At 40.4% G+C, this 27,959-nt stretch overlaps 2 protein-coding genes across 3 annotated transcripts in view; one reads left to right on the forward strand and one right to left on the reverse strand.

Annotated features, from left to right (window-relative positions):
* Positions 1-27,959, reverse strand: part of LOC119901268 (G2/M phase-specific E3 ubiquitin-protein ligase-like) — a 175,634-nt gene that overhangs the window by 113,608 nt on the left and 34,067 nt on the right. The gene's annotated exons all lie outside the window — the stretch shown is intronic.
* Positions 307-27,150, forward strand: LOC119901261 (KICSTOR complex protein SZT2-like). 2 transcript variants are annotated; one of them, XM_038716855.1, is made up of 23 exons: positions 307-482; positions 1,351-1,476; positions 2,574-2,747; positions 4,593-4,763; positions 5,534-5,656; positions 6,074-6,224; positions 12,683-12,789; positions 14,665-14,875; positions 15,481-15,651; positions 15,749-15,980; positions 16,092-16,221; positions 18,780-18,925; positions 19,180-19,332; positions 19,895-20,009; positions 21,128-21,333; positions 21,613-21,849; positions 22,987-23,065; positions 23,196-23,284; positions 24,489-24,657; positions 24,825-24,942; positions 26,149-26,262; positions 26,668-26,872; positions 27,053-27,150. In XM_038716855.1, the coding sequence occupies exons 1-22, from the start codon at positions 459-461 to the stop codon at positions 26,763-26,765; spliced, it is 3,144 nt and encodes a 1,047-aa protein (XP_038572783.1). In that variant the 5' UTR covers positions 307-458; the 3' UTR covers positions 26,766-26,872; positions 27,053-27,150. The 2 variants fall into 2 exon arrangements, with proteins under 2 accessions (XP_038572783.1, XP_038572784.1); XM_038716856.1 differs by having other exon boundaries at positions 26,671-26,872.

Genomic DNA, 27,959 nt, shown 5'->3' on the forward strand with positions numbered 1-27,959 from the left:
AAAGCCGCTAAATGCAATTCATTTTGTCAATGACACCTGTTCTTATTCTACTGTGACATGTTTAAATGTCTTCTTATCATCTTATCAAACCATTTTAAAACATATGAAAAATAAAATATATAATAAGATATAATATTTATTGGTAGTTGATTGTTATGAAACGGCTGATGTAATTTCTTATATTTACCACATGTATGCTATAGAAATTACATTTTGGATTGCATTACCCGAAGAATATGCACGTTTCCATGTTAGCCTAACATCTTTTATTTTGTAAGATTTGACCGGAAAATGTGTGCGTTAACACCCTGGGCGAGCTGACACTGCACTACGAACATCTGATCAACAGACACTGCAGATGATAAACAAGTATCCAGACATATTACTTTGCACATACCAAAGTGAATATTCGTCAGCCGAGGCTCTAACACCCCTGCAGTCCCTATGCTACACACGGCATGGCAGAGAGACAGGACAATGAGGTAACACAGCTTTACTCTGCAGGAAGAAGCGCAGGGCATGGAGTGGTTCGGAAGAAATGCACATTTCCCATTTGGTTGTTTGTCCTACAGCCAGAGCCCTATAAAGTACAGTGTAAAGTGATACATAAAAACAGTCGGCACCAAATAGAGCTGTGGATGTAGACTCCTCTGGACGAATGGACGTGTGTTAGCCGCGCGTTAGCTCAGCAGCTAAGTTAGCAATAACAGCCTGGTTGCAAGTTGTCACGAGCCACGTTATGTCTGTAGCTAACGTTATATTAAAGTTAGTCTCTGGCGTGTCGGCATAAGTTAGTGCTTAAATGAATGCACATGAACGACCGTGCAGTGCCTTGGTAAATGCAGTTTTCACCCAGCACCAAATTAGCTGAAGTTAGAAAGAAATTTAGTATTGCCTCGATCAACGGTATACATGCATTTTAGTTATTCCATTCTATTTGACGTTTTGTAAATTAATTCTTTCTTTTGGTGAACATGGCGTACAAGTAACAAGTAAAGATGCGTTGCAATTTATAAAATATTAACATCCAGTGGTACACTTATAGCCAGCAGGAAGATAATTTACATGTGATTGAAGAAGATGGATTGTGGGTAACTTAGCCATACTGAGTTACTATTCTTAAATCATATTGTGCTGCTGATACATTTTGCAAGCGATGGAATTTGATAGATTTTAAACTGCCTGATTTTTAAATGGAATTTTGTGCTAAAAACTTGTATGCAAGTATATCATATAGTAGCGTTATCAACAAACTTGGCAACTCACACAAGTAAGCAAAGTAAGTTAGTATTGTAGTGCTCAAAACTCTGAACATTGCACTTTCATGTACTGCATGTTTCTCCTCATAAGGTGGAGGAGGCTGATCAGATCTATCTGCTGATGAAGGAGGAGTATCGGATCTCTAGGAATGTGCGTCTGGCCTGGTTCCTGGGGAAACTTAACCAAGTCATCTGGCCAGCCTCAAAGCCTGAGCTGGTGAGTTGATCATGCCTGTCATGTCCTTTTCCTGTCCTCATGGTGACCCAGCGCCACAGGATCGACAAGTGGCTATTTGGCTACAACTGAAACACTAAAGTATATACATTAGAATATAGTTCTTTTTGTGTGTAATCCTCAAATTCTCTCATTGCATATAATGCATATATTACATGCAATGAGAGATAACATTAAGGTTGTAGCGTAAATGCCTTAAGGGGCATCAAAAACATGCACTGTAAACACGTTAATTGGTTAAAAAAAAAAATGAAGTAGAGTGATTGCACTCAAGTTCGGCCATCAGAAATAATAGAATTTAACATGCATTAAATTCACCCTGGGGTACCATCCTTAGAAAAGGGAAGAGAACATTTCCAATTAATGAATTGAGCCCTTGACTCGTAAAGACTGACTTCATTAAAAACAAACAACAAAATCAACTTCTTTATATATGAAACTACTTATTACACAGCTAACACACACATGATTTAATAAATGCAACAATTAATGCTATGAAAACAGCAATGAACAATTAATGATTGAGACTGAGGACCACTGTATACCAGATAAGCAGTGAATGAACCTCTGCAAGAGAGGGTATTTTTCAACCTGGGCCCTATTTTTCCATGTGTTTGTATAGTGACTACGACATTTTTTGGAATTGGTGCCTTAGGCGGGCCACAATAAAAGGCCACTTGAAAATGTTATTTGTGATATTTTCTCTTTCGGACCATTCTCTGTAAACCTTAGAGATGGCTGTGTGTGAAAATACTCAGACCAGCCCATCTGACACCAGCAACCATGTTCAAAGTCACTTAAATCCCCTTTCTTCCCCATTCTGATGCTCACTTTTAACTACAGCAAATTGTCTTGACCACGTCTACATGCCTAAATGCATTGAGTTGCTGCCATGTGATTGGCTGATTAGCTATTTGTGTTAACAAGCAATTGAACAGGTGCAGCTTATGAAGTGGCCGGTGAGTGTATATGTATATAATAAATGAACATGTTTGTTTAATAAATTGAGAAATTCCTGAACCACAAAGTTTTGAGTGATAGGTCACTGATGTCATGTTTGGCTCTCACTTCATTTGCAGCAGAACTCAGGGAATGAGTTACACTTGCTGAGCTGCTTACCTAAAGGATGGCAGCCAGATTTCTCCCCCACCACATACACTTGTATGCTGATGCCGTCCACTCGGGCCGCCTTCCTTGCCCGGAGATACCGCTTCATCATTGAGCTGGACCTCAGCCCTTCCACAGGGATTGTGGTAAGACTTAAAGTCTGAAGCTGATGATACACGGGAGCAACTTCTTGAGCAATGTTGCTGTGCAATCTTGCCGGTGGCAAGTCAGACTATATTTTGAACAGATAGCGGGGGCGGGGTTGGTGGGAGAAGGGTAGTAATCTTTACTCATTACCATTGATGGCAACATTGTCCAGCACCATCGCTCTAAAAGTTGCTCCGTGTGTCATTAGCTTAATGGTTGGTAACTTGTTTCCTGAATGAATGCAGTTGACACAAATGAGATTGAAATGAAGAAACACATTCAGTAAGTAACGTTTATTTAGTATAGCACCTCTAAGTGCTTCACAAGAGTAAGTTTATTAAAAATAGACCGTAAACGTAACAACAATAAAATATAAGCAACTACAGGCTTTAAAAACAAGTTTGATCAAATTAGACATCATGAGGTGAGACAAAGGCCAGTCTGAATAAGAGTCCTATAGGAAGTTCCACAGTTCCACTTCAAAGATACGGTCACCTTTTGTTATCTGTCGAGCGCGAGGACCGACCAGTACGCCTGGTCAGAACACCTACTGCTGATATAAGGATGGAGCAGGTCAGAGATGTACCCAGGCGCCGGACCACGCACAGCTCTATATGTGAACACAAGAACCTTAAAATGAATTCCGAAGCTGACGGGAAGCCGATGTAAAGACTTCTATTAATCACAGTTTCAGTTATTTGCTTTGTAAATTGCTTATGGTGGAAAATATTTATTTTTGTTTTTCTAATATTTACAGAATAACCATAATAAAAACCTTTAAAACTAGTTCTCCCAGTTGATTCTGTGTCTTGGGTGTGAATGCTGCTCCCGTTTTTGAAGGTACACGAATCATAGTTTGCTGCTCGACCACGTAACCAAGACCTGCTGGTATTTCCGCGTGTAGATTGAGATTCACTACTGGTGCATACACAGTGAACATCTCAGGGGACACCAATGCTCAGAAGGCCAAGAGTTGCCTTTGCAGCGTGACTGTTTATGTGCTGGTTCACGATGTGCGAAGCTGCACAGGAGGGGCATTTAAGACAAAGAGCTGCTGTCACTGTACGTTAGAGTGACTCCGGACAGGTCGCTTTCCTGAAATAACCACCCGCCAATCTGAAGCAGCCAGATGACATTGGGTACATATATAGGATTTTTTTAAACTGACAAGATAAATAAATATAATTGATGTGGACAACTGTACTTGCTCATGCTTAACTGTTAAACCAAAAATAAACATCAGTTTCATCAGTTAATGTTGTTAAAGAGTGAATTCTGCCATCTGTTTGATACTGACTGTGCACAAGCATTGAATGACAAGACTCTCACATGTGTATGTAAGGCATTTTGCTGGATATTCATTCATTCATTCATTCATTCATTCATTCATTCATATAAAAAGCTGAATAAAGCAGTTTCACATTAAAAGTCAGTGTTTCCTTGACACTGTTCAGCGGACACAGTTGACACACCGCTGACATTTTCTGAGCTTTTTTTCATCTGGTTAAAATACATAGTTAAAAACAACCAACATATGAAGGGTATCTTAAAAAGGTGGCTTAATACCGGATAAATAGTCTAGTCTAGTGTATGACACCTTCTAGCAGACAACCACAGCAATGACACATGTGCAAACGGCTTACGATGCCATTGACAGGCAACCAAATGAAACGTTACACTGAATAAAATGACAGATTTCTCTGGGTTTGTCTGGCTTTTTTACTTTCTTATATGAGATCTTCCTTGATAATGCAGTATTGTTCAGGGTTAAATATTGTGTGTCAGCCTATCTTTGACTGAGAAGAGAAATGAATTCTCAGTATGTTTTGTTTTCTGTTCTGCAGGATGACAGCACAGGAGAGATGATCTTCGACGAGGTCTTTCATGCCTTGTCGAGGTGTCTGGCCGGTCTGGCTCAGCCATTTAAAGTCCCTGGAACTGATGACCTTTTCAAGCCTAAAGTCTTCATCACCATCTTGGCATATTCTTCAATTATTGGTCTCACTTCCCATCAGGTCATAACAGTAGCCTACCTTGTTTACTGGTGTTTTACAAAGTATCCTAATGTCCTGAAAGGCTCAGGGGCCTTGGAATGAAAGATCAAAAATGGATTCCAGAGTGACTTTAATGTGAAGTTAGAAAGCGGCGCAAAATCAAGATTTTCAAGGGCTGTTAAGTTGCTCTTTAAAGAGTATTACAGTTACTGTAATCTAGTTCTTAGATGCCCGCTGTACAACATGCTTCCTTATTGGAATATAAGCATTATAACTGGACTTGAACTGAACTTCGAGGTGTCACCTTTTTTTAGGATAGTACTCATTTTGCTTTACATTTAAGTGGAAAATGCTGATTGTTTCCTAATACTGACTTGACATATGTTGTATTTGCAGAGCTTTACAGTGAGCATTTGGCATGCATATATATAGAAATAATAATATCGCTGAAATCTTATTTAGTGGTTTGAATACTGGATTCAGATTGGACAAAATACTTTCAAACCCCAAAACGAATTGTAAGCCGCCTCTATGCTGTTTGAAAAGAATGCATTAATGAAGCATAAAAAAGGAATGTTGCCATTTGTTACGTCCCAAGGACATCTTGTATTTCAGAATTCTTTAGTTAAAGGAGCGTATGTGTGTATGTTTAATGTTAACAAAGAGCTGCATTAATGCAAAAAAACCCAACTATAAATGTTTGTCTGTACTTGTGTAAGCGTAGAGCCCTGACCTGTTCCCATGTGATTCATACAGCTGCAGTCCTCTGACAGCCTTTATTTCCCCTGCAGGTTTTGGTACAGGGCTGTCAGCTTGATAAAACAGACCTCACTGAGTTCCTGCATCACATCTATCAGCAGCTGAGAGCAGTGGAGAGCAACATCGCACAAGTCCTCCATCAGCAGCACGAACAGGCAAATGCTCATGAACAGTATTTATATAGTATTGTAAAATAAAAAACAACAAAACTCTTTAAAACAAAAATGTACCATTTTTTATCAGAAGTAATGTAAACACTTCATATTAATCCTTCCCTGTGAGCTGTTTTTAAAGATTGCAGTCTTCAGCAGGAACAAGCAGGCTTGGGACTGAGAGCCACTGAGAGAGTAGGGAAGGCAGAAAGTCTTTTTAGATGGACTAACACAACTTTGGTTTGGCTTTTGTAATGAGATTGGTTGATATTAAGAACATTTAGCACAATGCCTGTCTTATCCTTTGATGTGTTTTGTTTTACTTGTTACCTCACCAAGCTGTGACATCAAATCTTGTGTATTTGTTAGTCTTCAGTGTCAAGATGTAAACCAATACCTTTATTTTTACTGTCCATTTAGGCTGTGGAGCCAGTCCAAAATTCAGGCCTCCTGGATGACCAGCCTCACAGGAAGCAGGCTATTTCCATGGTGTCAGCTGATATGGGTCTGGTCAGCATGGTACGCCAGGGCATCCTGGCCCTTCAGCTGCTGCCCCCAAACTCCAGTGCAGGTAGGCAAATGACAAAATACCCTCTCCAATCTCTAACAACCAGGCCTTTGACTGGGCAGCTACTGCATTTTTACTTTGTTTGCACATAAAATTTTTTGTGCACAAAAGTTAAAACACACTTAATTAAAAAAAAAAGTCAGTCACATATGTGAAAAAACACGAGGTAGAAAGCTAAAAGCCTTTACAAAAGCCTCTCCTAAAGAGGCAAGATAAACAGAATTACATTGAAATGAAGAAAGGATAGGGTTACCAGTACAAAATAAAGAGGAAATAGAAGAGAGGAAAAAAAATATATACACCTTTTTTTTTTAATTCCAGATGTCCAGCAGTCAACACTTTTTAGTGTTTAGTGAAAGTGCAATGTTTAATTGGGAAAAAAAGTCAACAAAATAAACGATTGAAAATATGTAAGTTTGGATTCCACAAAGTAGATGATCTGTATCTAAATGAAAATGTAATGAAATCACAGAACATGAATGAAGATGTAGACTGTCTAGTAGGAGGAAATAGTGGGTAATAATATGCTTATTATTTCTGAGTAACTTGCCCAACACTGAGTTGACAATAAGGATCGAATAAATTGGGTATGTTTTGATTATTGTTTGTTAACGGTATAGGCTATGTCTGTTTACTTTGACGTTGTCGTTGATTGATCAGTCATGTAGGCTATAGGCTGCAGTTTTCTGTATGAATGGTTGCTTTTTAAGTCATCCTTATGTTAAAGGTTTTGGCACGTTATAAATTAATTTCTTGTGAATTCTTGTGACAGGATTTGCTCTGCGAGGTAACCATGGCAATGGCTTCTGTGTAACTGGCGTGATCCCGTGAAACTGTCGCGGTCGTTCTCGTCCGTTCGTGTTTGATCAGTTTCCTGAATAATATAACTTTGTATAACAGTTATATTATAATAGCCACCAGGTCTTAAACAGGCGACAACCTTTGCTGCTGTCTCTTATTCATTAAAAATAATCTATTAACTTCTACTGAACTAATTTGAAAGTTAGTACTTATATTATTTAGTTATAAACTCAATTATTTCATGTTGCACATTTAGCTGTTGAAGTTTGGTAAAAAATGAATACAAAATAATTATTGTTGAGAGGTTGCGATGGTGCAGTGGATTAGACACTTGTCTTTGATTCCAACTGCAACACATCCACCAAATAAGTTATTGTCATGGGTCCTGCTTTACCATCCATGTTATAATAGAGTCAGTATATTTTCCTGCTTTTTTGCCCTTTGCCAATCACATGCCTGAATAATACAAAGAGATCTCACTGTTTTTCACTACCAAAGTCAACGTTATGCTTCCACAAAAGTTTGTCATTGTAGCGGTTTAACTACCTTGGCCCCATCCACACTACTGCGTTTTCAAATTCTTTCGAGATCTTTTACTATGTTTGCACCTCCCGTCCAGACTATAACGGCAAAAACGAAAACCTAAAACGGAGAAGTTTAGAAACGCTGCCGACCCCGTTGCGTTTCAGATCTCAGGAGGGCGTTTTAGTGAAGACGGACCAAAACGGAAGACTTTAGAAATGATGACGCAGCCGCTCACGCTCGACTCTCTGATTGGGTGTTATAGGTCATGCAAAGCAGAAACGTGATGCCACTGACTGGTTTTTGACATGGTATTTATATTAAAATATTCTGTACCGTGCAAATAAGACTTATCTGCCTGCACTTGTACTGTGCATGTCGCCGTTTGCTTTGCGACGACTCCCAGTGTGTTTTCTGCACATTCAGTAACAGTCTCAGCTCGTTATTGGTGCGCGCACAAAAAAAAACTGGTCTAATTCTTCGTCTGTATCAATTTATTCTTTCACCAAATCTTCTGTAACTAGAAAGAGACCATCTGCTTCATGTTTACATTGGCACGCGCATGCCCAGCGTGCCTGAACGGCCAATAGATGTGCGTTGTTAATGTAGACGGAGATCAACTCCAAAACACAGCTAAAACGCTGGTGTGGATGGAAATCGTATTAGTTTTAATTCTCAGATTGCTTTGATAGCAGAAAAATCTAAAATAAATAAATTGATAAGGGCTGGTGCTGAAATAGATCTCAGTCATGACAGCAACAGTTACTCACATAACCACTTCCTCTTAAGTGATTGTGCCTCTAAGATAAAAGCGCATCTTTTGCAGCAATGCTTCATGTTGGGTTTATTAAGAGCTTTTACTTTGAAGAGTTCTGAAGGAAATTTAAAAGAGTCTCTGGCCTGCTTGACACCTCTGAAAAAGCCGTCAGTAAACGTGTGATTGGATTCCCCTGAATTTTCTCAGGGAAATGAGTATAAGTGTCCATAGGTTTATGAATGCGGAACGCGCGCACACTACAGCACATGGTTTATGTGAGCATGTGCAAAAGTGTCCTTTTATTCAATTTGTTTAACAAAGGAGAAAACAAATATCCACAATAAGATGGAATCGATCTCACAACCTACCAGTCGGGAGTCCCGCACAGCACCAACTGAGCTAAGCGAACACATGAGTTCACACGGTTTGTTCTGGCCCGCCATGTAACAGCTCCCCTATTGGTTTTGTTCTGATTCTTCTTTTTTCTTCTTTTTGTACGCTAAAAGTGGGCAACAATAACTGTTGGATGAAAACTCACCAAAATTCCACCCACTACTCAGGCAAAAAAAATGGCCCTCATAGACCTCATGGTGGTGCTATAACAATCAACATTGCGTTTTTGCAATTATCTCAAATGACTTTGTTTAGAGTCAAACTTCTTTAATCATTTTAATCTCTGGATTTATCTGCATCTTTGCTCCATTTGTCTTCTGCTCTAAAAATGTCAAATTCTGTAACTTTTTGTTACTTTTCTCTGAAACCTATTTTTGCGAACTCGTCCCAGACGGTTTCGCCAATCGACCTGAAACTTTAGCAGGATCATCTACGGACGTCGCTGATCAAAAGTTATCAAAAGAATTTTGATGCGTGAATGGGGTTTTTTTTTCTTAAATTTTTACTTTTGTGTATTTTTGTACAACTTTACATAAATGCCCGTAAATCACAATTGGCTTAAGCTAATGTAACCAGACTCGACACATCTGTACAGACGCTCGTCCTGAGCTTTGCTGAGCAGTCCTCGGATATTCTTCCACTAGGTGGCGCTACACTTGCAAAAGGTTTATACCTCGTAATTCGCTGGATGGATTCGTACGAAACTCGGTTTGTGCGATCTCGGGTCACTACTCAGTTGATGTATAATAATTGGTAATGATTGCACAAAGTGGGCGTGGCTTATTACAAGAAATGTACATTTCTAGATATTTCTCATTCCTAACTTCAGAAAAGTCTAAGATAATCATCCATACGTCCTAGAGAGCTGAAATTTTTTCAGCACGTCCACTGAAATGTGAAATTCGCCTCACTGCAACCTATGGTCAGTTCAGAAGTCAGTCACTATATTTATCAGAATATACTAATTCAATTAACATCTATATCTCCACAAGTCTTTATTCAAACTCTACCAAACTCAACAGTCGTTTTCCAGATGGCCGATATCAAGTGTTTTCAGATGTAACTTGTACAGTATGCACAACTTTTTGTTTTTAACTCAATTTTGGATCAAATGCCACCAAAATAATTCACAACACACCCATAACTGGCAGAATGATGCATGATTTTTTTCAGAATTTTCTCACCAACATATTGACAGATGTAAGCGTTTTAAGTTAAACTGACAAAACTATCGGGGTCTGGCACATGTGACATCACTACCTCAAGTTGTGAAAAGGTGTGTGGAAACCTCTCACCTGTAGCTCAGTCAGTAAGTCACCTACTCTGCAGGTGCAGGGTTCAAATCCCCAGGTGAGCCAGTCAGACGTGCTGACAGTGGGGGTGTTCAGATCATAGTGAGTCTAAGGTCTCTTTTTTTATTTGGATCCCTCGCAGTTTCTTCTCATTTTTCTCTGCTAAAAAGAGTTTGTGCAGCTTAAACTTTAAATCTTCGAAACCCAAAATATCGCAGGTGGGTCGAACTTTTCACCCAGTAGTCAGGTACATATAATGACGCTCTCTGATCTCACGGGGATGCTTTAAAAATCCAGAATGCGTTTCCACAATTATCCAAATTCTTTCATCACTTTAATCTCTGAAGTCGTCTGCGTCTGTTCTTCTCTTCTGAATTTCATATGTTGCGTTTTTCGCGACTGCCTTAGATCCCGATCATTGCTGCTCGCGGCTATATTTAATTCTTATTCTTCGTTGGTGTTTTATAGTGGTTGGCATTACCGCCTCCTACTGGATCAAACAGTGTCCACCCAAAGTGATTCCATTCCCAATATAGGCGGTTGGGTCGGAAATAAGGACAGGCCGGGCCAGTGGAAGGCCTGGTCCCTACCCTAACCAACTTATTAAACTCAGTAAATATTACTGTATTGGCTTTCTTCTTCAGTCAAAAACTGCGTGGTCAAAAACTTCACTGGAGACGGTCAAGAGTCAGTGCAAAAGAGTTTATTCCAATAAAGGTAAACCAGAGTAACATCCCGGCAGAATTTCTTATCCTCTGCTGCCAGCTAGTGGATGTTTTCATGTACTGTTTTACCAATTTAACCCTTTCTTTAACCCTTCCTGTCAAAATTACGTTTTTGCTGTTATTCATCATAATTGTTGTTATAATTTATCCTTCTTTATATTTTAACATTACTGGACTAGAAATTCACCAATATGTTTCAACTTCAGTCTCAGCGTATTTTTTTTTATTTAGAATTAATAAGGAATAACATAACTGATAAATGTAAAACATGATTCAACATATCAAACAAGAGTATGTCAAACATGAGTATGCCGTGTCCCATACAAAGCTTAGTTTCTTGCAGTACCAGTTGACATCATTCACAATGTGTCTTGGCGTACGTGACTTGTAGCAGGTACCTACTGCTATTGTGTATGCTACGGTAGGCTAGGTTTTGCATAGGGCTGCTCTGCTCATGTAGACACATTGAAAGGGCACAGGTTCATGAATAACACACAGAATATAATCCTTTAAGTCTTAAGAATAAAATACTAGTCAACTTAAACACTTAGTAGTCAAACTTTACATCGAAAGAGTAACATTAGTGGTCAACACCTTTACCCAGTGAGACCACAGTCATTCTCCCAATGGCTACACTACATACACTGAGTAATACAGCACTTCTAGGATATCATAATAAAGTTTTAGATAAAATACAGCAAACCGACAAAGTAAACAAAGGAATTATTCAACAAGTCCGTCTAGTTATTTCTAGCAAGTATGTAAAGTAAACTTACTCAATGGCCTGCTGATCAATACTTGTAACCAAGAATAATCAGCTTCTCTGCAACCTTTGAATGACATTAGAGTGCTCGACATTATGTGACAGCTTAGTTATTCATTTTAAACAAAAACTATCGGCAATATTGTGTCAGAGGCATTTGGAAGACATCCATCCATCATCAAACGCTTATCCTGCGTACAGGGTTGCGGGGGGCTGGAGCCAATCCCAGCTGACATCGGCTGAAAGGCGGGGTACACCCTGGACAGGTCGCCAGTCCATCGCAGGGCTACACATAGACAAACACTCCCACTCACGTTTGAACCCACGACCTTCTTGCTGTGAGGCGACAGTGCTAACCACTGCACCACCCATTTGGAAGACAATGAATGAAAATTAAATATAGCAAGAATAGAACCTTGAGGCACCCCACACAATATTGTAGCTATGTCAGACATATGTTTTTGGATAGTAACCTCTTGCTATGATGTAAATAATCCTCAAGCAGTGTCAACACAGTGTCTCTTAAACTGTGTCTGGATAATTTAGCAAGCTAAATATCATGATTAACCATATCGTAAGCTAAGTATTGCAAGAGTATGTTTGTACAGTTGATATTGTATTAATGAGTTAAACATTGCCAAGAAATCTGAATGATTTTTACGACTTTAGCCAACTTTAAAGGTTTTGGATCAATCTACTTACTATGATATTGCAAAAATATGGTCATGGGTTTGCTTTAACAGGTTGGCATCTTTGATATGTGTGCATGAAGATGTCAGTCTGTTTTGCCTATGTAGACATTGTTGACTGTGGTAGGCCTGAAATGTAAAGGCCTCAGTATGCTTAAATAAAATAAAATATCATCCAACCACTTCCAATGTGATTATACCTGTTCTGAATGGCCATCATAGCCTTCTTCTGTCTTTTGCATGTCTTTGTAGTCTTGATGTGATGAATCACGCAAATGGAGATAACAGTGCACACTTTCAAGCAGTCTCTCTTTGAAGACATTCATGCTGTTGCACTCGGTTGTGCACAGGAAGAGTGACAGAAGTAGTTGTGTGAAGGATGGAAATAGAGAAGTGAGAGAGAAGTTGAAACCCTGCTGACTTTCATACCTCCACCATCCTGACTATTCACCGTGTAAAGTCAGAAGTACATCATGTGACTTTAAGAGGTTTTAGTCATTTAACTTGTGTGTGTTCCAGGTATCATTATAATCACAGATGGAGTGACTAGTGTTCCGGATGTAGCTGTGTGTGAAACACTGCTGAACCAGCTCAGGAGTGGAACCATTGCCTGCTCCTTTGTGCAGGTAAAGACCATAACATCTTGATGTTTGCACCTCTGACCTGTTTGTTACTCATATACTTCCTTTTCAGATCATCAAACAAATTGATATATTAGAAAAAGATAACACAAGTAAACACAAAATGCAGTTTTTAACTGAAGGTTTTTATTATTAAAGGAAAAAAACCAAACCTACATGGCCCTCTGTGAAAAAGTGATTGTGCCCCACCTTTTAAAAAATAAATCAACTGTGGTTTATCCCATCTTTGGAATCTTTGTTTTCTGCCCCTGTTCTCAATCAAGAGATCCCTTAAATAGGACCTGCCTGACAAAGTGAAGTACACCAAAAGATCCTCAAAAGCTAGACATCATGCTGAAACACGTGTGCGATCCAAAGAAATTCAGGAACAAATGAGAAACAGAGTAATTGAGATTTATCAGTCTGGAAAAGATTATAAAGCCATTTCTAAAGCTTTGGGACTCCAGCGAACCACAGTTAGGGCCATTATCCACAAATGGCGAAAACATGGAACAGTGGTGAACCTTCCCAGGAGTGGCCGGCCAAGTAAAATTACCCCAAGAGCGCAGTCACGACTCATCCAAGAGGTCACAAAACCCCCCACAACAACATCTGAAGAACTGCAGGCTTCACGTGCCTCAGTTAAGGTCAGTGTTCATGACTCCGCCATAAGAAAGAGGCAGAGTTCCAAGATAAAAACATAAATGCTCGTCTCAGTTTTGCCAGAAAACATCTTGATGATCCCTAAGACTTTTGGGAAAATACTCTGTGGACTGACAAGACAAAAGCTGACCTTTTTGGGAGGTGTGTGTTCCATTACATCCGGCATAAAAGTAACACAGCATTTCAGAAAAGGAAGTTTAGTGTGATGGTCTGGGGCTGTTTTGCTGCTTCAGGACTTGGAAGATTTGCTGTGGTAAATGGAAACATGAATACTGCTGTCCACCAAAAATCCTGAAAGAGAATGTCCAGGCATCTGTTCATGCCATCAAGCTGAAGCGCACTTGGGTTCTGCAGCAGGACATTGCTCCAAAACACACCAGCAAGTCCACCTCTGAATGGCTTAAGAAAAACAAAATGAAGACTTTAGAGCAGCCTAGTCAAAGTCCTGACCTGAATGGTCTTAAAAAAGCGGTTCAGGCTTGAAAACCCTCCATGTGGCTGAATTACAACAATTCTGCCAAGATAAGTGGGCCAAAATTCCTCCACAGCGCTGTAAAAGACTCATTGCCAGTTATCGCAAACCCTTGATTGCAGTTGTTGCTGCTAAGGTGGCCCAACCAGTTATTAAGTATAGGGGACAATCACTTTTTCCATGCAGGGGCCATGAAGGTTTGGATTTTTTCCTTTAATAATAAAAACTTTCATTTAAAAACTGCTTTTTGTGTTATCATTGTCTAATATTTCAATTTGTTTGATCTGAAACATTTGGGTGTGACAAACATGCAATCAGGAAGGGGGCAAACACTTTTTCATGTGTATATGTGCATTCTGTATTTGTATTTGGTCTTTATCTTTTTACTGTCAGTCATCTTTGGAATTATTTTAAAGGAGTACTTGCAACACCAATATTCCAGTTTTAATCAGGGCAGTGAGTTTGTCCTCAACTGCTTTTTGAACTTGGACGATACAGAAAGGAGTCATGGGGTATGAATAACCAGGTTATTCTATGCTCCATGTTCCATGAAAACGTTATATCCTGAATATGATTAAAATCAGGATAGGATCGCAACGAGGATGCTTATGTGTATCTCAATCTACTCAAGAACTCCACTCAAAGAACTGTAATGTGAGAGGGATTCTGTGACAACCATGACTCCGTAGAATGACGGCAACATCATACTGACTGCTCTTCTTTCAAATATGTGTATCCCCTTCCAGGTTGGTGGTGCGTACTCCTACGACTGCAGCTTTGGCTACATCCCCAATGTAGAGCTGATGAAGTTCATCTCATTAGCTACATTTGGTTCATACCTGCCCAGCTGTCCTGAAGTGGACGTGAACAACCAGGAGATGAATGTGTACCACAAGGCCTTCTTAACCTACTCCTTCCTTAAGACCCCGGAGTCTATGAACTCAGAGTACTTCTGTGGTGAGACAGTGTACTATAAGTCTGTTTGTAGTACTGTGTCTATATCTAAACTTGCCCTGTGGGATGATAGGCCCCCTTGATTAAAAATTAGTTCAATGTGCTATAAAAACATGACAATGGTTTTTGTTGCTGTAAGGGTATTCTTCAGAAAAGGTTTTACTAATGAGCTTATTTCATTGTAAAGCTAATTTGAAATGTAAACAAACACAACACAATGTTGCGTTCTGTGTCCCACTAAAATGCAGTAGGAAAAAAGTACAACGCAAATGAATACAATTTATTATAAAGCAAAATATATATGTATCATTTTCAAATAATACCCTTAATTACCATCAAGTTCTGTGTTTTGTTTTTCAAAATCTGTGAATATGACCTAGCTAGGTTTAATGAACTGAATAGAGGAATTTATAGTTATTTAAATGCATTTCTAAAACATACGTTTAGGACAAAGTTATCGTCAAATTAGATTTATGTTTTATGGCATTTTTGTTATTTTTCTTGTGAACTCCATTGACATTGTTTTCTAAGATACAATGCAGGTTTATTAGTATTGATGATGATGAAAATAAATATGCGTACATACTCACTACTTCACTGTGTTATAGTTTCCCAGCACAAACTGTTCAATGAGCACCTGGTGTCAGCCAGCGGTAACCCCGCCCTGGTCATGAGGAGGAAGAAGCACACAGAGAAGGAAGTCCATGCCCATTTAATCAGCGTGGTGTCTGTGCGACTGAGAGAGGGCTACACAATCAGAGAGATCAGCCTCACTAAAGGTAAACGTTTTGTCTTTTCAAAAGTCCTAGAGGAAATGGCTCAACAAGGTGGTGCAGGGTTTATTCTGGCTGAGAATGACACCCCTGGTTTCTTAAGGTGGGACTCAGCTGGAGGTGAAGCTGGTGCTTTTATGGAAACACAACATGCATATCGAGTACCTGGCAGCCGCCTCCTGGCCTTTGGACCCCACCAAGAGAACCACCAGGGTGGAGGTGACCATGGAAGGAAGCTATGACATCCTGCATGACATTAGCTGCACCCAGAGGAAACCCATCACCAGTCCGTACCGTACCTCCGTCATCCGACGCTTCTGGAACACACTACAGAGGTACACAATGCACAATGATTCTACCATGAGTTAGAGTGTAAAATAATGATGATACATCTGATCGAGATTGCTGTTACTTACCTACCGTACATGTGCTGTTTGTCCTTCCAGCATCAACCAGACTGATCAGATGTTGGTGCACCTCCAGTCATTTAATTCCATTCCTGAGAACTACATGATTCCTGAGAGCACCAAAAACGGAGTTCCTCTGTTCTACATCCCTCCTGGCTCCACTACTCCGGTACTGTGGTCCAACACCACTCCAGTGTAACGTTAACTAAATCTGTGCTATGCGTTTGCTTTAGTTTGGTTTATGACTTAAGAAATATATTAATTGATTTTTAGACCATTTGAACAGAGGGCATGACCGGTTTACAAGGAAGGAAGGATGGGCAACAGTAAAAAGGTTCAAGACGTTGACACATTAATTGCAGAGGTTGCTTATATTCTTTGTCGCCAACAGAGGGATCAACTGGTTCAGCAGACTTTTATCACTGAATACATGGCTCTGCAAAACCCTAAGTCTGAAGAGGATCAACTACATTGATGAATGAATAAATAGTGTAGCAGTGATCGGTTCAAGGCAGATTTTGAATGTCTGGATGCTTGTTTCTCATAGCTGTAGTAAAAACCAGTGAGGTGTAGTCCAGTCAAAAATGGTTTAAAGGTACAGCGTGTAAGATTTGGCTAGAATGTTAGTTTAAAACATAAAAAAATGAACTAACATGATGAACAGAATGTGAAGAAGTAATAGCTCTGTTGCAGACATATCTGCTTAAGTTAGCATGCTAACCAGCTAGCCCCGCCCTGTCGTAATACCACTGTCACAGAGGTGACAGTCTGATAGTACAGCTGAGGCCTCCCCCATCTCTTCAGCTGGGAGCTGGGAGCTTAGTGCGAGTAGCGATTTCACTACGTTACACAAGTGCTCCCAGTTTTTTTAATCTAATAAACAAACAAAATAAAAATGCCAAGAAAGGAAAAATTCCTCTTTCTTCTTATCAAACAGAAAAAAACAACGTACCGTACACCTTCTGAATTCTTGTTAACTCATCATGAAACACACTTCATCCAAAACCAAAGCTCACCCAAACGGTCACAGTTCCAACAATCACAGGCTCTGGTGTGGTGAAAATAAGCAACAACCTTAATTCACAGATATTATAAATATAAAATATTCTGGTTCTACACGGCGTCGCTACATCTCCCATTTCACGCCTCTCCTGAACCTGCCATGTCATCGTCATCCCCAGAATCAGAGTCCTGGTCAGAGTGGCAACAAATCCCCTCGGTATGGGTCTCCTTGTCGTCAAACTGGCCTCCGTCAGTCTTGTGTTCAGTCCCGGGCCGGCCGTGGTGGGGGGGCTGCTGAGCCCGGTTCCCATAACTAGCTAACAGCATTTAGCAGCAGTTATGACCTGATGACATGACATTTGTTGTTATTTAGATAAAAAATTGACTGGCTTGAGTATTTGGAACGGCCCAGTGTTTTCTGAGGAGATAATTAAGAACACAATGTGAAATTTGACATTTTTAGAGCAGAAGCCAGGTGCAGATGAGCTGAGAGATTAAAATTATGAAAGAATTTTGTCTCTCTGCCAAGCTGTTTTCAGGATAATTATTAAAACGTAAACTTGATTGTTATAGCACTGCCTTGAATATAATAATAATATCAATATAGGGGTGTTTTTTGTTATCCACCTGCCAACTTTAGTGTTTTCTAGGTTTTTAGGCTTTTTGCTGCACAAACACTTTCAGCAGATTTGTTAGGTCTCTACCAAACAAATGATTTTGAATTAACAACCTTAAACCTAATTTTGTGTTTTACCAGAAACCTGTTAAGATTGAAATGGCGGTGTGGATGTTCTTACTGAACCAGCCCCTTCTAAATTCTTTTTATAGGTGAAACAAAAGCAGGAGGAATTGCAGCCTTATTCAGTGGTGCTTCCTTGTGCAAGCACTTGGAGAATACACATCCTTTGAGTACCTCTCTGCCACACTGAGTTGTTCCTCTCGTGTTTTATTGTTAACTATCTACAGGCCACCATAATCTTCTGCCAACTTCTGTGATGAAAAAAGGAAAGAAAGGAAGTAAAAAGGGTAATGCTGTAAAGCTGAATGCAAATGGCGATAAATAAAACTTCTAATTCACTATTGACAATTACAAAGTCTATCATCTTGAAAACATAGCAAGGATTCATGTCCAGCCAGGACTAAGAGAAACTTATCCATGCTTTCATTTCCAGCAGGTTAAATTGCTGTAATTCTTTGTACCGCCGGTGCTGCTGCTAGAGGCTGAACAAAATCCAAGACAGTGAACACATCAAATCACATCAGTTGTCAGATCTCTACACTGGCTGTCAGTGTATCAGAGAATAGAGTTTTATGTACTGCTACTTGTTTATACATCCCTCAATGGCTTAGGACCAAAATGATTCTCTTTTACCATGTGAACACTCTGTGCCTCTCAGGTCATCAGCTAACTGTTTCCAGAGTGACCAAACTAAACGTGGAGAAGCCACAGAAGGTATTAGACATGCACTAACTTTGAATACCTTTAAATCCAGGCTAAAAGCTTTGGGGTGTCATGGGATTTGTTGACAGTCAGAAAGAATAACAAGGTTTATCCTTTAAACACCAAAAAGCTAGTAATAAAATGAACGATGGTCACTGCGTATTCCACTCTGCTTGTCCACCTTCCTCAGTCAACGGTGATGAAGTTGGATCCAACAACCATTTATCCTCTCTGCCTGGGTTCTGTTTGCGTACCTCCTTTAACTGAATGATCTCTTTTTCCAGGTCCTGTCGTTGCAGCACAGTGGATCCAAAGACTCTTCTCAGTCCCAGTTTGCCTCCTACTGGAAGCCCATCCTCTCCATGGACACCAACTTCTGGCAGAGATGGCTGCACATGCATCGCATTGCAATCGTGCTTGAACATGACATGTGAGAAATGTATATAATATATGCTATTTCAATGTGATTTGACCAGCCCGGACCACAGGTAATGGTTTCACTAATAGCAGCTAGACGTGAGAGGGATATCTGAAAAAGATTTGAAAAGAAGGCAGCTGTGGCTGTAGGTCCATATTTTACGTAGTGTTTAGCCTTGTAATCTGCCATATTTGTTTGGCTCAATTTTTCATGTTCTTGTGCTTGGGTTGTAGTGCTTTGTGATATTAATAATTTTCTCCCTCCAGGCCTGTCCCCAAACACCTGCACACAGCTGGGAACAACGGACGTTATAGCACCATTCAGTGTCGTATCTCCCACTCCGCTCTCACATCGCTGCTGAGGGACTGGAGCAGCTTCGTGCTGGTGGAGGGCTACTCGTATGTTAAACTCATATACAGGTGAGACAGCGCTGATAACTGTCTTTGACTTGCAGGTGGAAATGCCACACGAGACCAACAACTAGAAGAATGTTTGTTTCTTTTATATACTGACACTATGATTATGTTGCTAATTAATGATCATGGTCATCACTATAAAAGGTTTCCCACACAACTATTTGTTGTCCCCCCAAGGAATCCCAGGATAAATCTGAGGGGGTAAAGCAACTATTTTATGGATAAGAAAGAAAAAGTTTGTGCTACACAAAGTGGTATATTTATTTTATATATATCCTTTTTTATTAATACTAGAGACTTTAATTGCCATAGGCTTTTAAAAAATCCTTTAAATACAATAAAATGTCTCTTGTGGAAGTGCTCACAACTCACACCATATCACAGTAAGGTTAAGGCCAGGATGTTGCAGGTATATAACTTTTTTAAAGGGGCCAGAAACCAAAAAGGTTGGGCAACGCTGTCGAAGGTGAGGGGAATTTTGCTCATTTAAATGCGTAATCCATGTTATTGAAGATTTAAGTTCCTAGAAAAGAAGAGTACGCTTAAATGAATTGTGTCTCCACAGTTCGTCTGACCAGCCTCCTACCTCCTTCTACTTGGTCCGTCTCATCTCCAAGACGCCCTGCATGGTGCTGCGCTTGGGCTTCCCTATTGGTACACCAGCCCATGTCAGAAACAAGGTACTGAGACTCATACATACAGGGGCTCCATACAGTGTCAGGGACATTTAAACAGTCCAAACCAGTGTCTCTGCAGCAGACCCTGCTCAGGGTTATGTTTTAGTTTGTGGTGCTGATGTATTGGATTGCATTATACTGTGTTAATAGAATATTACTACAGGCTGTTAGCACTTTGCCGATGAAGACCCCGACTTGTCAAACTACTGTTTCTGAGAATGAACCTTGACACTCACCATCAGGTACAATTAACTGTAAATAATAATAATTTTTATTATTTATATTTACATCTAAGAAATAGTAAGAAGAATATAAAAAAATAAAATCAGCAGGATGAAGAGATAAAACAAGAAAGTACTACATTTGATTCCATTCTTGAGTAAACAATAAAACACTGGTCAGTAACAGTATAACTGGTATAATGTCATATCTTTGGCCTGATGAAGCACCACTTGGTTTGAAACATCCAGTATGCACAGTCCTCTATCAGCTTCTGTGTTGGTTGTTTGTTTTGCCGGGACATTTGCTTCATCTCTGCTCAGTAACATGGCAAAAAAAGAATGACAAATGAAGCATTTTGAAAATCTATTGCTTGGTTATCAACTTCATGTTAAAGCACTGCTGATTGATGTTACAAATACAGCAGTTTGAACCTTGGCAAATCTAAACAAGCTTAACCTACCATCAACATTTGGCATTCACTTTCTCTAAACCTGCTGGTACGTTGTCACAAACTGGCTCAGGTAATGTGACAAAGATGGAGCCCACGCATGGCACTCCGTTAAAACAAGTATAATTTATTAAACTAAGTGCAAAGAAGATGCCACAGCATGGATGTAACCTGCAAGAAGGGAGAGACCGTACTGAATACATGTGCCAGATTTTATAGCCCATGGGCCCAGGTGAGCGCAATCGGCTGATGACCCTCCCAATTCAGCCAATTGCCTGCTGAGGTTGGCAGTACAACCTCCAAACAGTGGGAGGGTCACATATTGATCAATCAAAACATGGTGACAGTGGTCAGCACAGCCAGGCGCTGGCCACCTCTGTACAGTTTCAGTGAAATCATAAAAGGGTCTCTCTCTGTGTTAACCCGTCATAACATTTGTGTTTCTCATCAGATTGTGGATGAGCTGCGAGAGCAGATCCTCAAACTTCGCTTCCCTCACCGTGTTCAGAACAAAGAGGCCACCCCCAAGACCAAGAGGAAGATTGTAGGCAATCCATCACCCTCCAAATCTCCCTCCATCCCTGCTCCCAAACCTTCACTGTCAGACAGACCCTGTGTGGTTGTGCTCAATAAGCCTCTGGAGAAGCTGCTCATAAGGTCAGTACAGACATAGCAGGCCATCATGAGTGCACAACATGGAACCGAATAAAAAGCCAGGCTTTCATAAAGTCACAATAAGCCTGACGTAGTTTGGCAATGTATCAATTGTCTTTTTAATTTCCCCGCACTGATCTAATTGGTTACACTTGGCTGTGCCTTCAAGTGTGTCTGACTGTGATGTGTAAAGATATCAAAGCTCCCGCAGTGTGTCCTCTGTGAGGAAGGAGGCTGACTGCTGGACACATTTTAATGAAATTAATCGCAGATGCTTTGCAGGTATGAGAAGCTGCCGCTGGACTTCAGAACCCCCTTCATTTTCAACATGGAGAATTTTCCTCAGCCCTCCAACAGTGCCATCCCCCTCAACATGGCAGCCAACCGCACAGCCTCCTCCACCCTGGCCTCCCTGTCCCGTTACTTCCTCCACCAGCGCTGGGTGTGGGCCGTGCAGAGCAGCCAAGGGCCGACTGTGGCCATGCAGGCCGTCACTCACATCCTGTCCATGCTCTCCGAGTGAGTTCACCCACTGGCACCTTCTTTGAAATGTTTTTTGGGGGTATTTTAAGTTTTCAGATCAATGTCAGAAACAATGCATTTTCTTAATCTTTCTAAAGAATTATTAAATGAATTATTTTACAAAAACACAAAAGATAGATGTACGGTGGTTTTCTCTCTCTTTTTTTCATTTAGGATGCTTATAATAACTTACAAATGCCGTAAATTCTTAAATAGTCTGTGGGAACCTCCGCCATGTTTACCATTTGTGCTGAATTGACTGTGAGTGGTTAAAATAAGATAACATCAACTTTAATATCCCCATAAGGGAAATTTGTCTTGGGCATCAGTGCTGCATAAGGCTGCAGTAACAACAGTAACACACATGGACTTCACACTCACATACATCATACAGTTCTCACCATACATTTACATTATATTGCACAAGTATTTGAGACACTACACCTGACAGTAATTGATTGTAGTACTCTGTCAGTGTTATTTACAGAGCAGGGGCGTCCCTCTCTAACTTCAAGAAGCTCTTGAAAACTCTTCTGAGAACACTTCCTCTTATAACACCTCTAACTCCTAACATCTAACACGCACTTCCTGTGCTCTTCTCCTATCACCTACAATTATCTTGTATTGATTGCACTTTTTATTAACTCTAATGTCTTCCCTAGGTATTTACCCCATTGATGTGATATGTGCCATTAGCACTTACTAGTATTTATTGCTGCTTTTATTAATATCTAATGTCAGTTGTAGATCTCGTGCTGTGTTTTATACTCTGTTAATGATTGTATGTTGTTCCTCAAATGTAACTCGCTTTGGATAAAAGCGTCTGCCAAATGAGTAAATGTACCTGGGCTTCTTTATTCCTCCCAGCTACTACTATTTTTAAGACTGGGTCATTATTTGAATGTCCACTTTTAATTGAGAATGTGCAGAATTTACTGTTTTACATATTATCGGCACAGGCTGATTCCATACATTCAGTGACACATTGCAACAGACTTGGATTGCAGATGTGATCTGAGGTTTCTTATTTCATTAGTGTATAATTACAGCATTTCCAATCTAATCATTTTACTTTTAAATAATTGCGTCTGGATTGGTTTGATGTGTGTTTGTTGCCTCTCTTGATGTCTGTAGGATCCGTATATCAGAAGGCTTTCACTTTGCTGCTAGTGGAGAGGGCATCGTTAACATGGTGATTGAGCTGCCAATGAAGGTAAAGATCAGCCACCAAATGATTTAGGTTTCCATTTTGTTGGTTTGTTGTGTGTGTGGGGGGGGGGATCACTGCTGTTCCTAATTTTTTTCCACCTGTAATTTCCACTGATTTGGCTTTGTATCCTCAGGGCATGTCAGGGGACACGGACACAGAGAGTCCCTCTTGTATTGTTCAGTACATCCTGTTTCCACCTCACTCTACGTCTACCAAGGATAGGTGAGACTGGCAGTAATCACACCTTATTTAACTGACTTTAGTCCGACGGATGGGATTAACAGAATGCAGCCCCTCATTCATTTGAATGGTGTGCTGATGCTGGCTGAATTTTAACTTAACTCAACTTTTGTTGCAAAACAAGGTGACATCATCTAGCAAAACATTGCAATGGCCGATCACATTCCTGGTTGTAGCGAAGGAATTCAAATTTGGGTCTATGGCAGGGGTCGGCAAGTGTGGCATCGGGCCAAATTTCTTTCAAGCCATTACATGGCGGACAGAACATAGTCAAATTATTTCCAACCCTTGGATACTCAAATGCACGTTTAGCTCAGCAGGTGGAGTGGAGGACTCCCATTGGGGGAGTTGTATAAATCTATGGACTCCCTGAGGAAATTCAGGGAAATTAATCCAATCATACGTTTACTGACTGCTTTTTCAGAGATATGTAAAGCACGCCAGAGACTCTTTTGAATGTCCTTCAGAACTTTTGAAGTAAAAGCTCTCAGTAAAGTCAACATAAAGCATTGCTGCAAAAAAGTTCTCGTGCTTTTATTTTGTAGGTACAATCACTTAAGAGGAAGTGATTATGTGAGTAATTGTAGCTGTCATGACTGAGCTCTGTTTCAGCACCAGCCACCATCAATTTATTTATTTTTTATTTTTCTGCTATCAAAGCAATCTGGCCGCGGGCCAGATATTATTGCTGGAGGGCCAGTTCTGGCTCGCCGGCCGCCTATTGCCGACCGCCGGTCTACCAGGTACCAAACATGCAAATTGACCGCAACACCAAAGAGCCAGGCTCGTGGGTTGTATTGATGAACAAATCACAGACGTGGACAGTTATTCAGAGTGTTGTTTGTGGTACAACCATAAGATGGTGCAAAAGAAAGAAACGTGGCCAAGCTATGTGGCACTTAGATCCAACAGTCTGCAGGTTTTGATTAGTAGTTTTTCAAGAAGAGGGAGGGTCTCTGAACTTAACCTGTTTTAGCACAGGTGGATGTGCTGCACACCTTGGCGTTCACACTGACCCTCCGTCATGAAAACTGGCTGTAATTGTGCATTGCCTTCGTAGTGTCACTGAACACATCCCCTAATAGACTTAAAAAAAAATTTCATTGTAAGATGCTGTACTTAGTTTGCTTGAGCTGTACTGGCACCTTTGACATCCCGTTGTCCTTTGTCTTTCATGGGACTCCAGTTTCTCCACTGATGATGACAACGACACCGAGGTGGAGGCTGTAGATGTGGACACCGAGCTGAACCTTGTGACAGAGTGCTGGGTAGAACCCCAGAGTGGCACAGTGATGAACTGCATGGATCAACATCGCCACTTCCAGGGCCTCAAATACCAGGAGATCCCTCATGCAGTGTGTATAACTAGTGTATACAGCAGCTAGTCCCAGAGTGGTGGTCCGTCACACTATTGAGTGTGTGACGGTGTGCAGGCAGAGAGCTAATTTTTTCTGTGTGTAAAGTTAACTGTATTTAAGAAGTCTTAGACTGAGTTTAATAGTGACCTGGTGTTTTGTTCTAGATCTTCCCAAGGGATCTGGCCTGTATGTCCACCATGATGACCTTTGAGTATTTGAGCCAACTGTGTCAGAACAAAGATCAGGTCTGCTCACTGCCAGCTGGACTCAAGGATATGAGAGGTAATAAAACTCACTGCTCTTTAGAAAAGCACATGTTGTATGTTGTTACTTGACACTGTACATGGTGGCCAGCAGCAGTGGACGAAGTATGGAGGAAGATCCATACTGTGGTGAAAGGGCGGCTGTGGCTCAGGAAGTAGAGTGGGTTGCCTGTTAATTGGAAGATTGGCGGTTTAATCCCCGACTCCTCCAGGCTACATGTCATAGTGTAGCCTGGAGTGTGAAGATACTGAACCTTGAAAAGTCCGTGGTGGCTGTTTCACCAGTGTATGAATGTGTGTGAATGTGAATGCGATGGAATATTACAAAGTATTATAATCAAATGAAGTATCAAATGTAAAAGTGGTCTTTATGCCTTGTGAGCATTGTACTATTCTCTATTATAATTTTGGGTTATTATTACTGATGCATTAATGTGTAAACAGCGGTTAATTAAGTGTGTCGAGGTATAACTGAATTCAGCTGCTGTTTTACTGCTGGGTAGCATAATCTATAAGGAAACATCATATGATATGTATATAAAATCTTATCGTGACATTTTTTTATTGATCGGGATCACCAGCTCATTCAGGTAACTCAGGCAAAGGCTGTACTGAAGCAACACACGCAAAATAACTTGATCGATTGATAAAAAATGCCATAGAAATGAGTGAACGAAAAGAAGCATTTCTGTCTTTCACTTTATTAAATCTTGAATTAAATGGGTCAGAAACAGCACCCCTGTAATACTGTAATACCATAAATTCTCAAATAAAAGCCAGAATTTTTAAAAACTGATTCTCACAGAATAACTGGGACATGGCCAACGGTGACACACAAAATCTGGCCTCTAATAAAAGCCAGGTAAAAAACTGAGGACAGAAGGAATATCTTGTACTATAGTAGTAATAGTTAATTAGATAAATTCAGCATAATGTACATTTCCACAGCAGTACTGAGTTTCTCTTCTATAACAGAAATACTGATCTTTTAATGTGAAACATCTGTGTAGGAACTGTTGAGTTTATTAACATTAGATTAACAGTAATTTAATTTAATCGGATATAACTAAAGTTTTTCTGTCAAAGTACCAATATATTTGTGTTGTACTAATACATGTCCCCTGCAGCCACTAGCTCTGTCAAGTGACGCATGTTTGTAATGTAAAATCTGTGTATGTGTCTTTGTAGTCGTTAATTGATGGCTGGGTTTCCTCTTTGTGAGCAGGAGAAGCCCTTGTCCCTGAGGACAGCATTCACACAGTTCCATTCCAGTTTGACCTCATTCATCTGCTCCCAAAATGCCAGCAGGTTGAGCTCTTCTTCCTCACATTCAGTACAGGTACTGTGCTCATACAGTCCATCTGTGGGGGAAAAAGTTTTGCCAGGATAATTTTTGTAATACTCATTTTGGCCACAAGAGGCTGAAGTGCACCACTACTCTATGGTTTCTTCCAGGGGAGCTTTTATTTGTCCATGCACTCTAAACATAAGCTAAATGTGTTCGCAAGTTATGTACTTGTTTTTTTCACCTGTTTTCACAAAACTAAAGAACTATTTAGATCAGACTTAGAAAATGGATCAGCAGAATATTTTTTTTTCTCTTGCCTCTAAGGGCTTCTGTATAATATACATCCATCATGAAATAAATCCTTTTTCTACAGCTTTTTAAAATGAAACAAAAAACAAAGCGGGCAAATCAATGGATACCAGGGCATGCTTTACATGTTGTCATGTGTGTCTGTAGCAGGGGAGTCTGAGGAGCAGGTCCACAGCTCCCCCCTGTCTGTCCAACGAGTTGCTGCTCAGCCTCTTCCACGGCAGCCTGGAGCACGATCTCAGTGACAGAGAGATCCCGTTGGTTGACGCCGACCACGTTACCTTCATGCACCACATCTTGGAACGAGAGCGAGGCGGCCATGTGGCTCCTTTCTCCTTACCTGTTATTAAAGGTCAGCACATGTCTCTGCGTCTCATCTCAGCCATTATTCCTGATAATGTATGTGACTTTGTGAAAGGTTTACTTCCATAAAAGAGCTCCAGAGCTTTTTGACGTGGACCTTCTGGTGTCCAGTTTGATCAGAGTCACTGTTGATTCCAAGCTCAAACATGGATGTTTTGTGTTTTGTCAGAGGAGTACATAAAGCCTGCAGACAGACAGGACACTATGACGTCTTTCCACACCACAGGCAGCAGCAAAGAGGTGATGGGATCCACCAGCACTTTACAGGTAGCCCATCCATAAAAAACATTATGCCATAATAGTAAGTGAGCAATACATGTTGTAATTTTATATTTTTAATATATTAATTATTGTGTATATTATATTAATGTACTCATACAGCTGGGAATAACAGACTAAAAGTGGAATGAAATATAGAAGAGTTGTGGTTTTCCATCTACCAACAATCATATCATCAATATCATAAACATGTAATGGCAAAACTAAACACATTTACCTGAGTTTGACTTTGAGGTCAGAGTAGGTGTAATGAGTTAAAGGTTTGGGTTTGTGGTTATCATTAGATGCATTAAATGTAGTACTCTATTAACAAGTCCTTACAAGTACAGTAACAAACACGTGTTACCTCTCTGTCTCCGGCAGAGTTTCAGTAATGCAGACCTTGTGGATGAAGAGGCCTTGCTGGGGGAGAGCGGCTGCTCTACGCCACAGTGGAGGTGCTACGCCAAGTACATCAGCTCGCAGCAGATCCTCCTCACCTTCCTTCCTGCTTCCTTCACAGGTACACCTTGAGTTTTGGTTACGTTAATGTGGTTCTTAGGTTTTTGACCACATCTCATAATGCAAAAGACCTAAATGTGGATATGTTGTATATTTTGCAGATGTTCTGAAGTTGATGGCGTCAGGGCTGGAGACAGAGCCTCAGAGTAACGTCAGCACGCAGGAGGACGACACGCTGACTCCCAGCAACAAATCTCAGGCCGACTCCCTGTCTGGCTCCACCAGTGGGCCAGAGAGGTCTGAATCCAGCCTCAGTCTGGCCAGCAAATTGCGAAGGAGCTCCAGCAGTGGACACA

Source organism: Micropterus salmoides, unplaced genomic scaffold, assembly GCF_014851395.1.
Source record: "Micropterus salmoides isolate LMB-PRFRI ecotype aquatic unplaced genomic scaffold, ASM1485139v1 Ms_hic_scaffold_13, whole genome shotgun sequence".
NCBI lineage: Eukaryota > Metazoa > Chordata > Actinopteri > Centrarchiformes > Centrarchidae > Micropterus > Micropterus salmoides.